At 35.8% G+C, this 18,265-nt stretch overlaps 2 protein-coding genes across 5 annotated transcripts in view; one reads left to right on the top strand and one right to left on the bottom strand.

Moving 5' to 3' along the window:
- Positions 1 to 2,665: 2,665 nt before the first annotated feature.
- LOC142986771 (uncharacterized) lies at positions 2,666 to 12,653 on the top strand. Its single transcript, XM_076135448.1, has 4 exons — positions 2,666 to 2,757; positions 4,073 to 4,107; positions 4,556 to 5,092; positions 12,195 to 12,653. The coding sequence occupies exons 1-4, from the start codon at positions 2,739 to 2,741 to the stop codon at positions 12,213 to 12,215; spliced, it is 612 nt and encodes a 203-aa protein (XP_075991563.1). The 5' UTR covers positions 2,666 to 2,738; the 3' UTR covers positions 12,216 to 12,653.
- Positions 12,654 to 13,358: 705 nt separating this feature from the next.
- DIP2 (disco-interacting protein 2) overlaps positions 13,359 to 18,265 on the bottom strand; it is an 89,073-nt gene continuing 84,166 nt past the window's right edge. For all 4 annotated transcript variants that reach the window (XM_076135270.1, XM_076135272.1, XM_076135271.1 and 1 more), the window contains 2 exons: positions 16,335 to 17,944; positions 13,359 to 16,150 (listed from right to left, as the gene is read on the bottom strand). In XM_076135270.1, coding sequence (XP_075991385.1) covers positions 15,898 to 16,150; positions 16,335 to 17,944 — 1,863 coding nt within the window. In that variant the 3' untranslated portion in view covers positions 13,359 to 15,897. The remainder of the gene's footprint in view (positions 16,151 to 16,334; positions 17,945 to 18,265) is intronic.

The following is an 18,265-nucleotide window of genomic DNA, read 5'->3' as shown; positions in this document are numbered from 1 at the left end:
GTCTTGTTCGGGTACGGCTTGTCGAAGGACGAAAACAGCTTCGGCGTCAATGCTGCTTAACGCCTCAGCTAGCGGTGGGGGAAGAAAATTGTCATCAAACTCGTAATCATTGCGCAGAGTGAAAATGTCAGGGTCTTCTTCCTTTTCCGGTTCGCTCCCTTCGCAAAAGTCGCGCTCCATGTCAATGTTGACATCTATGGTAAGCAGACGAAGAAATGATAATGAAATCATCTGGAAGAAAATTCGATGCAAAATTGTAATATGCAACCTTAAAAATAAGTTATTTTCTAATAATGTAATCAATACTTATTATTTTCATTAAAAATAGCTACAGGATTATTGCGGCGAAGTGACTTTAAGTATCTACAATTGGTGTATCAATCGTGCTCTGTGAAAAGCTTCATCTCAGCTTGAAAGCAACCCAAAATAAAACAATAAAAAGAGAAGCAATTAAATGGCTCGTTAAAAAATGTACTCGTTTGGTACACTCTACTTGACTTGATCATAATGACTAAAGCGACTCAATCCTGTCCACTCCGATAACTTATGTTTGCAAATTGAACGCTATCGTTTTTAAACCCCTTCTCGCATCTCCGCATAAAAACGAGGGGTGTTTATAAATTCGCGCTGTTTGTAGCTAGGTGTATATGTTAAAAGAGATATTGGCTGCTACCGAACGATACAGATAGAGATTTTGTTACAATAAAAAGTTATTTCTAAGAAGAGTCTTAAGATAGCAATAATAGTAACTCGTAAGTAACAAGTGATTTAACATTAGAAATGATATTTTTTGCCACTCACGAAATCTGACTAGCTGTAGGTACACTCTATTTCCTTCCCTTTTTCTTCATAAGTTAAGCAAGGGGAATCGGAACACTAAAATTAAAACTTGTCATTTTACTAAGGCAACGCAATTTGGCGTTTGGCAATACACTCTTTCCTTATATTAATAAAAAGCATTTTTTTTTATTTCTTCCCATATCCCTTATATACGATTGATACTTTTTGATGGAGTGTTAGGTCAGTGGTATTTTAAAATGTTAGGTCAGTCAGTGGTATGCTTTTTTTGGGGTTTCATAAGTTTATTTCCGTTAAGTAAACTTTGGTTTTAACGTTTTTAAAATTTTAGTAGATATGATCTTGAAGAAACTTAGTCTTGTTCATCTCCAATAATATCTAGAAAAAGTATAATTTCACTCAACAAGTACAAATTAGATATATGAATAAAATATATATAACACATAATAAACAAGTCACAAAAATTAAGGAATATAAAAAAAATCCAAATTTTTGGGTGATTTTCAACAAGCTGTAACTCCGAGGAAAATGGTCGTACAGAAAAAATAAAAAAAGCAAATTGTAGCTCCAAGTGTCTAGTTTTTAGATATGACCATGATTTTTTTGTATTTATTATAATTATTTGTTAATATTTCTGAATCCGTTTCTGATAAATACCTGAAAGCAGTCACAAACAATGGTTCACTTGAATCGCTTTTTTACAAATAAGTTCGTTGAAAAATGAAAATAAATTTTATAGTAAACGTTTTCCTGGTATCTCTACATAGATATTTCAAAATAAAAAGCTGCCCATTATTCTAGTTTTAAGAACAATTTTCCAAATATATTTCATACTATTTTTAATAATTTCGCTCGCTCTGCAGCCATTCGCTTGAATTCTGGCTAGCTTGTTTTGTGAAAACTGAGTACGTAGTTGGTAACAATAATATAATTAATTTCATCACCAAGATTTCAATTGAGGTTAAATTATAGCTTTGTTTGGATTCAACGATGGTTTGCCCGGTACTCTATTTGCCACTACCTGAGATGCAAGTTTGATACAAGTATTTGGATATTAGTTACTTAGCTACGTAAAAGTAGGTGTTGTTAAGGAAATATTCCATTTGATATACAAAAAGTGTGGACACCCCCATTTTATTTATAAACTCTGACATTTATCGTAATAAATCGTGACCCATGAAAAAATAGCGACATCCAACGCATAATTTATTTGCGTAATGTAATTGAAACAGTTGGAAAGAAACCATAGATACAGGGCCAAGTTTACAACTGTGTTACGACTCTTTATGTAACGTTTATTAATAAACTTATTTTTCGTGGAAAACTCTTGTTCAAAAAAATGCCATAAATGTCATCGTTTAAGCTGCTTTTCTTAGTTATTCAGTGGTAGGACGGCCATTTAAGCGGTATGTTGAATTTTAAAATGCATAAAACGTACTTCTGCTATAATATATGTATCTGTATCTCTACCTGATACCTACTACTTTCTAATTTTATATAAAATATATGGCATTTAGCATACTATTTTTGTAAGCCTGGAAAGAAATTAGTCGTCAAATTAGTTAGTAATATTAAAATTAAACGTATAAACGTATGGACCTGATCTTTGGTTGACTAAGCTTGCGATTGCACGCACTCCGCACTCCCCGAATTTTCCTTTCACCAATGAGATTTCGCATTCACATATCCATTCTCACAATAATTCATATTAATTATTACGTGTGCGGGTGAGGTTGAATACGCACACAAAGCAGCAGGGGGTTGAGTTACACGCCCCCGTCCATGGTGCGCATGCGTGAGCTTCTCATCCAGTAGCAAGCTTTTACCAGAAAGCTAGCGACCCTGTACCTATACCGTCGTCACCGGTGCCGGTTCCGCTGCTGGAGCCGCAAAGTTCCTGGTGCTTTCGCAGTTAACGTGAATCTGTGAGTGATCAAATTATGAAAAGACCCATGAAGCGTATGTATTATTGCTTATACTTAATCATGTTTTAACTTTATTCTGTAGAGAGCCTTTCCCCACATTAATTTTGATCAGATTTAATGTAAGTAATAATATCAACCAATCTTAATTTATCTAAGAAAATTAATTGAAAATTGTAAACTTTTGGAAATGACTGGTATTTTTTGGTTCTTTTTTACCGGATTTGATTTTGATTAGTTATATTTCTGATGAATAGCTTTCCGCCCGCAGCTTTTCCCGCGTAAAACTCACCCCTTCAAGGGGGAATTTCTAAAAATCGCTTAGTGCTCCTTAACACTTCCTAAGGAATCTTCATACCAAATTTCAACTTACTCTTTCGGCTGTGCGTTGTCCATGAGTCAGTTTTATACTCAGAGTAGAGATAACTCAGTTTGATACCTATATTGATGATGATACCGAGTAACATAAAAAGCAAGTCTACTAAAAAATAGGGTTGTCACCAATTCGGATTCAATTTAGTTTGTATATCGTTTAGTGTTCATTTTTAGGTAGCAGATTAACACCCTCACATGATGAGGCTCAAGTGTGTTCAAAGTCAAAAGATTAAAATACCTGAACCTACAGTGTGTTCGAGTATCTAAAGTAGTTAACTAAATAAACTTCTATAAAAAAGATAGTGAGAATTTCAGCAATGTTTGTATTATGTAGGAGGAAATCTCTAAAACCTATGCACATGTTAGGAAACATGTTTCACCTTCTGAAAGTACATTGAAAGAACGCGAAGATGTTACTTACATAATGGACTTATAATATTTTGTGCAAGTTAGTTAAACAGTGTAGAATTGTAGATATTGGCATTGATATCGTAACTCCAATAATTAGGTGTCCCAGTTTAATTACAAAAACCGTACCCTTATGATCTGTAGGACGATAGGCTATGGAGAACCAGGAGAAATATGGGAATTTTGTTACAATACATAATATAATCCTACGGTACTGCGCTCCATTACCAGCATCACTTTATTGTTTACTAGCTGACTCGTATGGCTACGCTCGCGTGAATGTCGTCCTGTTGCATTCGTTGCAGCACACTAACAGCTAGATACTCTCAAAATAATATGCCTACGTACATACAAATACGCTCACTACTTTTTGTTCGTGAACTTGCCTTATCTTCATTCGTGCTTACTTCTTTTCACGCGCTACTGCTGGCGCCCGAATAGATAAACTACCGTTAAATGTACCTCAGACTAGTGAACCCAAATTACACTCACTTACCTGATACATTTTATAACATAATACGAAATGCAGCATCTGCATAAATAATCAGCTATTTTATTTTATCTTTCAGACAGACCACGAAGGAAGATAATATATAGGCTAACGGTAAGTACCACCGTATAATTGCTCACCATAATATAATATATGTTGAAGGCATTAATTGAAGATCTGATTCTTAACAGAATAACCTTATTATTATCATACCAGAATCTCTTTTGTTGGCATTATTAGCATTTTTGGAACATTTTACTAATTTATTTAATTAGAAAATAAACTGTTTTGTATTTAAAAAATAAATAAATAAAAAACATAATATACGGGGATCTAAACGGTAATAGATTGAGAAGGTCCCCTAACAAATGCCAAATTAGGTACATGAAGTTCCAATCGGTTCTACTTTAATTGCTCGTTCAATTAAACGCTAATTTGTATATTAAGATTACCCGAAAGCCTAGCTCGATTGTAAGTCACATGTACCAATACAATTTTCTTATTAGTTATACCAATATAAGTTTATTCTAATAAGTTTATACTTTCTTGTTTAATATCACAGCAAACTACGACAAATCAAAAGAAAATAAGAGTGTTAAAATCAAAAGACTCTAACGAGTGGACGCCACCACGTCAGCCACTAGCAATGGATCAAGAACCTCGGCTGGAGTGGATAGTGGTTGAACGGTGGGTGCCAGAGCCGCCAGGGGCGCGGGCTGTGGTACCGCATCAGCCATCGCGGCCGTGGCCTATTGCAGTTCGGGGGCTAGTGCCGGAACCTCCGCGTACATTTGCGATGGTTGTAAGGCAACCAGCTAAGTGCCAAGCTTTAGAACAACAACAAGTGGCTTTCTGGCCGTTCGTAGCAGCGCCCTCTACTGAAGAAACATCTAGAATTGTAGGAGGTCCGCAGATTGATTGGCTAATAGACATATTGGAAAACAAGCTGCGTTCATTAGTTATAGAAGGAGCTATCCAGTGGCCTGTGGTGATGCAGGACAGCGAAGGATGTCTAGTGGTACGAGAGCCCACCTTCACAGAACGTCTCGATATTTTTCGGGGCCGTCAAGAAGCCGCAAGCCGCGGTCATGTATATGGGGTGAGTGTGTACTTTATAAATACCCATAATATCAAAATTGAATACATTTTATTTTTAATTATATGGTCGGTTTTCTTTTTTTTTATTTAAACAAATATATAATTCTTTAATTAAACGAAATATAGAGGTTATGATGTTTGAGACAGCCTACGTCTTCATTCACGTAGTATAATATTAAGACTTTCACGTTTCTTCTATAACAAAAAGTACATCATGTTTATGTTTAGTTTTATTTTAATACAATATAATTTAAACTACGAAGTTCCCTGATGGTATCATACAGTGTGAATTATATTATTAGTCAATAGAAATAGTAAAGACGTTGAAGAAGTGGAGTCATGAGCACGCCAAACAAAAGGTTAAGATCATCAGTAGCATCATAGAAACTTCTGCAGAAATTCATTAAAAATACAAAAAAAAACATTTGACAGCCATAAAATCAATAAATATATGATGTCTGATGAATATATGTGTCCGTTTAGCCGTCCCACTGGCATATGAGAGAACGGAAATATAGAGAGTGTACCTGTGAGTTAGGCACACACTTGGACAGAATAAACCAACCCCTGTATATCGGCCAGGAGGACTTTATTGATTACTTATTAGGAAAAAACAGAACCCGTCATTCAAAACTCTTTTTGTCGGGAAGGCAACTAAAAGGGGATAAAGAACAAGTTTATAGGTATCTCTCGGAATGCAAGATTACCACTTGTTTTGTTTGTGTTCATTAAATGACTAATAAAATGTAAACTAATATAGGTAGGTACGTAAAATAGATTCCCACGAATATAATTCTTACAAACTTAATAACTCTGTTTATTTTTGCTAAGCATCCTCATTTTAAATAAATAAAATAAAATTGATTTATTTCAGGCACAAACCCATATTACAAAATCCCATGAGTTACAATATAATAAATTACAATACATTCATACATTCATTCATAGATAACATTACGAAAATAATTACTAATAATAAAACTGATAATAATTAATTTTGACGAGTTAACATGTCATTTTCTAAGAACCGAAAGCACGTAAAGTTATGTAAATCATTGTATTGTATCCATTGTTTAGCGACGTTTGTGTTTGGTATTTGAAGCTTTTGAATATATGCAAAGATCTGATGAAGCATTATCAATTAAGTATTGAGACATGGTCTTAAACTGATTGATAACGTACGTTGTTTAATCGGCTGTAACTGACTTAGGACTGTTCTAAAATATATCAAGACTCTATATATTTCAAAAACTGTTAAAGCAGTAGGTATATTCATTGGCTCAGTGATGCACTTTATTATAACTTTACAAACATCATTCTTTCGTTCAAATCTTTAACTTCTTGTTCTAATTTGATTCAACCACAACACATTCCCGCTAAAGTCATCTCAATCTCAGGCTCATCATGATGGCTGAGAGAGGTGTCCGCGGTTAACGCGTTTATCGCTCCAGGCACTTGAAAGTTAATGTTTTGCGCGAATGTTTAGAAATATAGGTACGGTAGGTTGTTTAGGTCAGTTACTCGTGAATAATAAACGAAACGACGATTTATCGATTAAGTTTGTAAGCGTGTAAGTAAACAGCTGCATATATCTGACACTTATATTGTTTTAATGTTTCTTTAAGCGGACATTGCTATTTTGTTGTTTGATTTTTGTGAAACTATAGAAACATACTATTGAGATCATAACTTTGAAACTCTCGCGTGTTGACACTGACATGTTTAATATATAATAGGATCGCGTCAATTCCCGTATCCTATTATGTATTAAATACTATTGAGATGTCTAAATCAACAGATTTTTCCTTAAAGCATTGGATCTTTGGATGCCAAACAAGTACCTATTTGTTAACGATTTTAAACTCTCGCGACTTGTACACATAATAATCCATTATAATATAATGCAACGGGACTTAAACGCGATTGATAATTAAACGTTAGGAATAGGATACCTTATTTGTTCGCCCGACGTTTCAATCGAATTACGTCGACCGAAGTAACTATTTGAATAGGTAATGACTAATGACGGATAATAATTTTATTATACAGACTGTTAGGCAGATGGATGTCCAAAGTATAATATATAAGCACCTGGACTTTTGCTGACACGGTGGTACCTACTTACCATTCCACCTAAATTAGTACTCAACGTTTCAAAGATATGAGGCTTTCAAGTCTTAAAATTTTGCTATTTTGTAGTAGTTAGAGCAGGCGGACTAAAAAAGGAATATCTTTGTAGTGCATCCGTATGAACTGAAAAAGATTTTGGGGAAGTTGGAGAACTCCATCTTTATTAAAGTAATAAAAAATAGGTCTTCATCTTTTCGTACCAGCCTGCATTATGTGATGTCTAATATAAAAAATGAAGAAATAATATCTAATAAACATACTTATATATTTGTAAATTCATACTTAGGTATATATATAAATTAACATTTAAAAAATGCTTTGGTTCCTTTATTTTAAGTCCTTGTGCCCGACTTTTCATCGTATAAATGAGAGAAAATCATATCTATGTCATATTCAAGAGTGGATAAATGCAATGTATAATATTTGAACTCGCACTTCAACGGTTCCGTAGAAGCAAGCGTAGTACCTTTAAATATCTATCTATCATCTAAACTTGCTTCGTACGTATCTGATACGTACAGTTTATCCACAACTAGCTGATACACCGAACAGTTAGGAACCTGATACTGTGCAGTAACTATCAACCGATTTCTTTGTGTATCAAATAATGAACATACTATAAACATAGTCATATAAACATCACACCTGTTATACCTACCTGAAACTGGCAAAGGTGTTTGAATTACACCCGTATTCCGCCGTTGACAATGTAAGTCCCATGTAATATGGGGCACGACTCAAGCCATATACCGGGCATGTTACCAAACTCTAGACTACTAGACTACTATTATGGCACTTAGTCCGACCTGGAAATCGAACCCGGGATCTCGTGATCAACAGTCGAAAACACTACCGACAGCGCCACGCGCCAAGGTAGTATTTTTAAATACATACATTACTTTCATTCGTTTCTTTTTCATTATTTACATTTACAATATTTACGCGGTTTTATCTCGTTGTAAACAATATCGGTACCAATACTTACCGAGCATCCCTATTTATACTAATGCATTTATACTTGAGCGTCCATGACAGGCATTAGGTGTAACCCTTTAACAATAACTAGTTAGTTTTATTTTTGTATCGAGCGACAGTTTGGCTTTTTATATGCTGTCTATGCCCCCAGATTATGTATCTTCAAACAATGACTTCACACCTCAATATTTAGTTATCCATTTTCTGGGCCTAACGGCCAAACAAAATGGACGATGTCTTTTATACAGGGTGTCCCAAAACTCAACGATAATCCGAGACAGGATGAAAGGCCAAGTCATACCGGTTCTAGGAAAAATAAAAAAAAAATTCCATGTCACTTAGTTCAGCAATAATAGACACTTTTCAAAAAAGTTGAAATTCCACACCCTTGGTCGCATTTTCAAGTCCTGTGATCACCAATGTCACAATTTCGCTGTGTTTTTAGAATTTCGTGATCTCCATTAAATATGCTATTAATCGTAAAACAAATTAATGCACAAAACATTGTCAATTTAATAAAAAAAGTTAAGTTTTAGTGAGTCATGGTTCACAAAAATATCGTTAGTTAACTTTGACGCTTCATATTGAAAAAAAAATGTACTATACTACCCTTGGCAAGTTATTTCAAAAGTTGGCGCATTTAATCAAGATTTCAAAATGGTGCAACACTTGCCACTTTTCTTGCCATTAAAAATGTTATTTTTATTTGAACGACGAGTATCCTCGAAAATGGATCGGACGCAGTGGTACAATTGTATGGCCTCCTCGTTCCCCCGATCTAAATCCAGTAGATATTTTTTACTGGGAATGCATAAAAGAAAAAGTCTATTCGAAATCAATACAAAATCTATCAGAACTTCGCCAAAAAATTGACACAGCGTCAGAGGAAATAAATGCAAGGAATTTTGCTTGACTGGTGCAAAGGTCTTTTGTAAGGCGTTGCAGAGCCTGTATTCGTGCCAGAGGAAAACAATTCGGAATTACTTTAGTTTAAGGAGAATAATTAAATAAGAACGATGGTTCGTTCATTCTTTTTTTTTTATTAATATTATCTATTATGTTTATTACATTAAATATTGGTTATGGACTGACTCAATTACCTCTTTACTAAAAATAATTGCTTTCCTCTGGCACGAATACATGCTCTGCAACGGCGTACAAAAGATCTTTTTACCAGTCAAGCAAAATTCCTTGCATTTCTTTCCTCTGACGCTGTGTAAATTTTCTGGCGAAGTTCTGATAGATTTTGTATTGATTTCGAATAGACTTTTTCTTTTATGCATTCCCAGTAAAAAATATCTACTGGATTTAGATCGGGGGAACGAGGAGGCCATACAATTGTACCACTGCGTCCGATCCAATTTCGAGGATACTCGTCGTTCAAATAAAAATAACATTTTTAATGGCAAGAAAAGTGGCAAGTGTTGCACCATTTTGAAATCTTGATTAAATGCGCCAACTTTTGAAATAACTTGCCAAGGGTAGTATAGTACATTTTTTTTTCAATATGAAGCGTCAAAGTTAACTAACGATATTTTTGTGAACCATGACTCACTAAAACTTAACTTTTTTTATTAAATTGACAATGTTTTGTGCATTAATTTGTTTTACGATTAATAGCATATTCAATGAAGATCACGAAATTCTAAAAAACACAGCGAAATTGTGACATTGGTGATCACAGGACTTGAAAATGCGACCAAGGGTGTGGAATTTCAACTTTTTTGAAAAGTGTCTATTATTGCTGAACTAAGTGACATGGAATTTTTTTTTTATTTTTCCTAGAACCGGTATGACTTGGCCTTTCATCTTGTCTCGGATTATCGTTGAGTTTTGGGACACGCTGTATATCATTAACAGAAGGCCTGCCTCGAATTATTAACCTGCATGATAGATTCAAGAAATAAATTTAATTTTAATTTGCTATTGCGTAGATATTGTTAATCTCGGATTACAAATTGATATTAAAAGTCTTTGGTGTTATTTGCTCCTGATTAGGGCCGGGCATTGCCGTCCGGCTCTTCAGCCGGTTCGTCTATCACAATAATCATAAGCGAGGGTCAATTGCCACAGTCGCGCATCAACGCCTTTTCTCTTTTGGAAAGAAGTTACGACTTCAGGTAACTTTATAACATACATTCCAGTGCTTTTTTAATACATTCTTAACATGAGTCGACACAACTCTCTTTTCAAAATGGTTGGTTCAGTGGTCAAATCTAATTAAAGAACACAATAAATTAATTAAACTTATTCAGAGGTATTTTTTCGATGCCATTTTACATTTGTTTTGTTTTATAGACGACATTCGGTATCTTTTTGCATTTATTGTCGATCAAAAATCGGCCTACACGTATTTAGCATGCACGATATTTTGTAATATTTCTATATTAGATGTCAACAATATTTTTGCATGCAATTACAAATCGAAAATAGTGGCTTTGTAATAGTGTTATTAGATACAGTAAATTCTAATTTAGCTTCTAATTTAGCTATACCTAGGTTTTTAAAGATGTGAAAGATAAATGGAAGTTAAAACTTCGTACATAATATGGGATAGATAGACGTAAATTGAAGAACGTTGTCGTAATACGGGGAACATGATTTTGAGCTTATTAGGAATAACAAATGTCAAGATATTATTATCGTGCAATTTAGGCCGTTGTGTCCTTTTCTTATGTACTTCATTGATTTGAATTATTTTCCATTTTCACTCTGAACTAAGTATTTTTACCAAGTATAATCCTAATTCTATAAGTAATAACAAACTTATAACACCCCTCTTTTTGCTTCGGGAGTTAAAAATAACTTTCATATGTGTGAAAAGTCCGATGATAATAATTAATCAATTAGGTAGATATAGGCGCTATAATTATTTATTTATACATATATACCTTATTCAGTTTGCATGTCTTTTTGTTGGTTTTGCTGTGTGTTTTTGGGAAGTAAATCAAATTAAATAAGTAAACAGAGTAAAATATTTAGAAAATACGAAGCCGTTTTAAAAGTATAATTATAATTTTGTTGCCAGTTGCAACAACTCGCGGATAAATTAAACGACTCAATTTAGTAGTGTTTTGGTAGAGGATTACCTTCATAATCATTCTCTTTATTTAAAGGTACTACTAAAATAATCTCAGAACAAGTTTATATCTTGAATTAATTTGTAAGTAATACCTACTCCGGATATACCCCTGATACAACTTAGGTAGGTATATAATCTACTTTAACTAAAAATATCCCGCCCAAAAACTGCGAATATCAGCATTGTCAGTTATATGGTATCCACATACTTTCTTAATGTTCTAGCATCCTAAATATGAATTAGTACCGACATTTCAATAGCATTAAAAAATAAACAACATTCGTACCCACAGCATTACATTTATCTATACTAACAGAATTAACTAGACGATCGCTTAGCTGTGTTATAACATTATAAGGAGGCACACTAATAAAGCAATCAATTCACATAAAATAAATAGTTAATGTGTAATATAATGTAATAAATAATAGAGAATTTTACTCCCAAAGTTCACTTAAGCTTTTTACGATGCTCGTTTTGTTCCCGCTTTATTATAGAACTATACTGTATATACTTTTAGCATACTTTATTCTTAGTTTAACTTGGTCCATTTAATCGTGCTCTGAATTATTACGCCTAAGAATTCGGATAGAAAGATTCGGCATGACCATTTGCAGTCGATCTAGCGACATCTCTATGACACCATTTTACAAACCGATGGATAGCTATCTTGTTTTTTCCAACCAGACAGTAAAATACCAGTGTTTATTCATTTGTAATAAACACATATATATGCATTTCAGGTTTTGTTTATGTAGACCTTTAAACCATGTAAAGCTCAATTCTCAGTACTTATATCGGTACGATATTATTCTCACTCTTTTTAGTTTTCTCGTGGTTAAATATTATTACCGTCAATTGAAGTCCGATGACATGTTGCTGATTTGGTAGTAATTTTGAATTCTTATGTTTACAGGGGCAGCCGCTATGGCTGTGAGCGGGTCGTCACTCACAACGTTGGCCGCACCTGCTTGGTATTAATCGAATTGAGAGATGCGGAACATTTTGAAGAAGCTCGCCGTGCCATAAGCCGGGTGCCGTTTTCAAATAATTTTATTCTACCTAGGCGTATCCGTAGTCAGCTGTTCAGTAACTACGATCATTGTTTATTTGCCATGGCTCGAAACCGCGAAGGGGACGAGATTATTTTTATGGTAGTAATGTAATTCATTTTATTATTAAACATTACATTATCAATTAGTGGCTGGTGATAGCCGGGTGCCACAAAATATCATGCTTAAATAACATATTTTTGACATTAAATATTCTAATCGAATTAGTGTTAAGAAAATTTGTAGCGTAGTTGACTATCAGTCAAATCATTTTTACGTCTCATGTTTTGTTGGGCTCAAATCAATTACTAATAATAATATATTGTTTCTGTCTGTTACAATATGGTCATTTCAAGCATTTTCGATGTAATTAAACCTGCCCAAGTTTTAAATTACTCTTTTAGGACGCTCATTAAGATTTAGAATATAATAATATATAAAACTCAATGCTATTCGGTGTCTTATTAAAAATTGTTTGTAAGTCTTGCTAAAAGGTCGGCTGGAGCAATTTTTGGTTTAAGGACTTGTGTTGAAGGTTAACATGGATACTACAATATCATTATTTTCTCGTCTTATATTGCGTGTTAGCGGGCACGGCTCGTAGCAGACGTATCGGATCGGAAAGCGGTCGAAACCCAACTGCTTATCATGTTAACTTTCAATACCGAATAAGCCAATCATCGTAAATTTTATTATTTCCCATTTATTTGAATATTAGAATACTTATGACCAGTTAGAACATAACCATTAGGTAGATTATAATTAAGTGTCTGAAAATCTGTCCAATAAAAAAATGACTGCAAATGTATAAAGGCAGCTCTTACTTTCTGATAAGCTTACTGTTCATTATTCAAAAGTACTTTAATAAATCAGTCCAGCCGTTCTTGAATTATATATAATAATATGTATAAGGTGTAATTTCGAAAATATTTATGTACGTGGAAAACCTAGTGTTGTAAGAAAACTGTGGAACAGTCTCTATTATAATGTATCGTCTTTTGGTAAAGGACATAAAATAAAAACATTAATCCAGATTGTATGTTTATTTATTCATTTTAAAGATAAAACAATCACAAATCGTAAAAGCTGTTACAAAGTTGACGAATCATGTCAGATAATACAAAACTCTAAGTAGTTGAAATAATGGATACAGTCGCCAAAAAAGTTTGTATAGAATTTTGTGCGCAACGCGTTTTACAAAAATGGTTATACAATTATAATAAATGGTAAGTATACACGATGAATGGGAACAGGCGTGCCGAGGTGTAGCGACAAGTGAACTTACGCGCTATCTACTCCCACCCCAACATTATTATATTATGCTTATACAATCAAAGATTACAAATAACAAACGTTTGTTCGTAAAACTGAGTTAAATCTACTTGTATACTTATTTAATGACTACATTTCATAATAATCGTAAAAATTATATTTCCATAAATGTAACTTAACGTATGGTCTGATCCACTTTGTTATACGTATATGAAATCATTGATCGATACAATTTGGATACTTAATTAACAATATGATTGAAGTCGTCACTTTTATATAAACAACATTAAAGGCAATAAGGAAATCATTTAACGTAAAATTAAATAACAAAAATATATGTACAATTTAGCAATAAATAATTACAAAATAATAATAGAAGTAAATAATGGAATCTAATATAGACGAACATATTTTAATAATATTATTTTCATATGTAATTATCGTTCTGAACGTATAGTGGAATGAACATAAAGATAATACAATCATATTTTAGACAAAACTGTTGAAGGTATGTTACGACACTTTAAAAGTACACATATTATATTACTATTTGTTATCATTTGAGATCTAACATTGAATAGACACAAAACAGATGTGTTTAGTAAGCATTCATGGCTTCACACTGCGATACACCAAGACTCTTAAATGTACAACGAAATGTCCTACGACAAGCTTACTACGACATTATGATCAACTTTCAGAGATAAATGACATCGATAATAATGGTCCGCGCGCTTGCGAACTAACTGTTACACGAATATAATACGTCTGTAACTAGCTATGGATACAGGAATCACTAAATCAAAACAAATTGAACATTCAAAATCAACTCGCAAGTTTAACAAACACAAATGCAATGCTCTCGGCAGAGTTCTACTCAATATGAACGAAGAAAGCTAAAATAATCATATATAAGTTGTATCAAACCTAGAACAATTCAACATAATGAAAGGATCTCTTGTATATAAGCGCCAAAGTATACGCAACGACGATAGTACCGAGAGTCTAACGTTAACACTTTAAATGCAATACGCTTTACCAATAATCGCTAATACTAAGTATAATATTATTGTAATACATAATTTAACATACACGCTAGCATTAGAAATTATTTGATTCACAATAATCACAACAATATAAATTGTGTTACATTAAAACTTACTTATCGTCGACTGTCCTTTAATAATTCCTACTAACAAACTACATCCGACTATTCAGACTTGTACTCAGTGACGATACTGCTGAGTGCTGAGACACACATACAATGACAAACATTGAGAGTGATGCCACGGCGGCGCACTTAATACAGATATCAGCTCACACGCAATACAGATTTATACCAGCACTTCTCGTTCCATCTTCACTATTCACGATAAAATATGTTACCGACAACAATTACAATTCAATATTCAAATGGAACTTACTAGATTAGCCCATGTTTTAAATGTAGTCGAAATTAAACCACCATCAATATTGGTTGACTAATATACCAAATCACTGTTACAAGACCCATCTACGGGGATAGAGGGAAAAGCGGGAATGCACCTAGCACTCCGAACATATTATAAAACGCAAATGATGGCGCTACGGTCTCTACTCATAACATTGCCTACTAATTTTACACAAGCGCTCTGCCCTGCTTAGGACACAAATGACAAATATGTAAAGGAAGAACTATTTGTTCAATGAAAATGTTCTAAGTAATTATGTAGTCAATAGTCATATTTCGATCACACTCAATCGTCATTTCGCAGAATCAAATCACTAGTACGTGTTCGACCGACGCACGTCAGTCCGACGACGGACGATCAAAATCTTCCACATCATAAAATACATACGTCATTAATGAGTCAGTTAAATCGTATGAAGGGACGAAGGTTAAAACAATCTAAGTAAAGTTCAGACTTACATCAGTCTCGTTGCGAATCTCATCGATATTCAATATCGCAACACCTTATAATAATTCGCGTTAGCAGTCTTTAGATCTTCCGATACGCATTATACAAACACGAAGGGAGACGGGCTCGTAAACAAAAGTGGTTGAAACACTGACTCTACTAAAGTAACGGCTCGACCTCGTACATCTCTAGGTCCAGGCGATGGCACTGGCGGCCGAGCTGGCCGTTATGTATTTTAGTTAATCCGAATCGCCGAGCCGTTTATTTAAACCAAGAATAGCACTCACATAAAAATGTCCATGGTTTAACGTCGGGTTCTAGTCGGTACTCGAGTCTCAGATCGACAACACCGTGTGGTGGTGGGTTGTTTGGTTGCCGAGCGGCGGGGCCTCTGGGTCTACATGTTGTAAGCTATGTATATGGCGTCTATCTGATCAGAGAGGAATCCGTCACGAAGATGCATGCGCTGCTTCTCACCGCGCGAGTTGATGGGCACGACGCCGGGGTCCACCACCACCACCACGCCGACGATCAGGTGATGCTCCTCCAGCACGGTGTTGGTCACCAGCGGCACCAGGTTCAGAGCCTCGCTGTCGTTGCCGTCCAGCTCCACCACTACCACCAACAGGTTCGTCCATGTGAACACGGCGCTGGAATTATTCAAACGTACACTAGTTAATGGACAAGCTTAAATAATTCCTGCAAAATGATGGTTCAATTTGGACAATTTGTTACTTGTTTTCAATTAATACAAAAACGAAAGTCGTACTTAACTTGAAAAATCGAATATACAATTGTATTATTATAAATTATTTACGGCATTAAAGTACGTACCATTCAGCGATCTTTTTGTGGCACCTCATAACGGAGTTCTCAATGTCGATTGGATGGTAACGCATACCACGCAGCATGATGGTCTCATCCAGGGCGCCCACTACGAACACTGCGTCGTGTGTGTCATGTGTGTCGAGGCCGACGTTGCTGACGCTCCCGCAGGCCGACGCCAGTGACTCGGTGTCGCTGTCGCGTGTCATCATGGACGCAGTATCATCCGACTGGGTGGTCGTAGTGATCTCAGTGCGTCGTAAGAACCCAAGGTATCCGGTACGGGCGTACACTTCGCCCGTGTTTCCCGTCACCAGCTGAGCGCTGAAGTGATCAGCGTAGTCACTTTCATCTCCGTAAATAGTAAAGTAACCACTAGCGTTATGAGGCGACTGCACCCATATTTCACCCAGATGAGAATCCCCACATTGGCCTTTAGTTTCTGGATTAGCTGTGATAACTTTCACGCCGGGCAGTAGTTTACCAGATTCCATCAAACACAGAGAATGTGGGCTGCCACGTTCTACGAGTGATACGCGATCGTTCCTTAGAGCGCGCAGATCGACGTATACGGTGGATGGTTCAGGACTAGATGCGCCTTGAAGACAAATAGCAATATTGACGCGGCAACCAAATGATGTGGAGACAGCCCGCGGGCTCAGACCGAGAGCCGAAAATAGTTTAGAGAACGAATTAGTCAAGTTGATACGTGGTCGTTCTTCGGCGACTACCACACAAGTTCGCACACATGAAAGGCTAATACCCTTAGCTTTCAGCTGATTCACCGAGCTCCCCAAGCCTTTAGTGCATAGCTCCATAACTCCATATGAGCAGAATGTGTCACGCACTTTGTATTGAGATACGGCACTCAACCATAAAGCTGGGTTGATTTCAACTTCGGAAGGTGGAATCAAAATAGAATGGTGGCCCGAGTAGATGCTGCTGAGGCACCACAGAGCAAATCCGAGTCCACAGTACGGGTCTAGACAAAGCGCTATATGACGAGATGGATACAGCTCACACGCAATTTTCATCGAGCGGCAGAGAGAGGTAACAGCTGCATGGGACATTTTAATGCCTGCCAGCATGCCCGTAGTCGACACACTAAAATCTAAATATGCCAGCATTTCAGCTGTCGGCGCTCGGTACAAAATGGGTAACTTTTTCTTGGGCATGTCGTCTGTGTCGAGGGTGAGAGGCCAGGCCTTACTGTCAAGCACATTGCTCGCCTCTTTTGAGCGAAGGAGTTTTATCACAGATTGATTGGAAAGAACGAGAGTGGCCTTGCTCACGTCGACGATCATTCTGACTGTCGGCAACGTTGTGTGCAGGTTTTGTGGGTGCGGGGGGCGGATAGTGACCGGCACCGCGCCTACATACAGACACCCGTAAAAAGCGCAAATAAGATCCAAGCCCGGCGGGAATATCAAAGCGACGTGGTCCCCGGTGTTGACTCTGCCCTTTTCCAGCAGTAGGTTACCAATACGTTCGGCTTTCTTGTGCAGTTCGGCGCAAGTGAGAACTTTGGAAACTTGGCCCTTTGCATTGAGTAGAGTGAAGATGACGTGGTCCGATGTACTCTGAGCGCGCCATCGTAGGATTTGCGATATAAATTGGTACTGCAATGTGATAAAAAGCAAACATTAGATGCATAAAGCACATCATTAACCTTATATTACTCTATACTCGGGCCGTTACAAACGTGCAAAGTACGACATAATCATGAGAATACGACTATGTGTAAGTGTGAGTGAGATAGTTACGTAAAATGACACGACGTTATTCGTTATTCAACATTCATTCATTCTCGCTACATGACCAAACCATACATTTTTCATTCCTCGATGTGTTAGAAATAATTGTATGCACTGCGCTTATAATATCATATTGTATTAAACTTAAAGTAATCAATGTGTTGTCATAGGGTGGCCGAGATGTCG

The sequence above is a fragment of the Anticarsia gemmatalis genome, chromosome Z, assembly GCF_050436995.1.
Source record: "Anticarsia gemmatalis isolate Benzon Research Colony breed Stoneville strain chromosome Z, ilAntGemm2 primary, whole genome shotgun sequence".
NCBI lineage: Eukaryota > Metazoa > Arthropoda > Insecta > Lepidoptera > Erebidae > Anticarsia > Anticarsia gemmatalis.
Note: the sequence above shows the minus strand (reverse complement) of the source record. Positions and strands in the feature narration are given on the sequence as shown.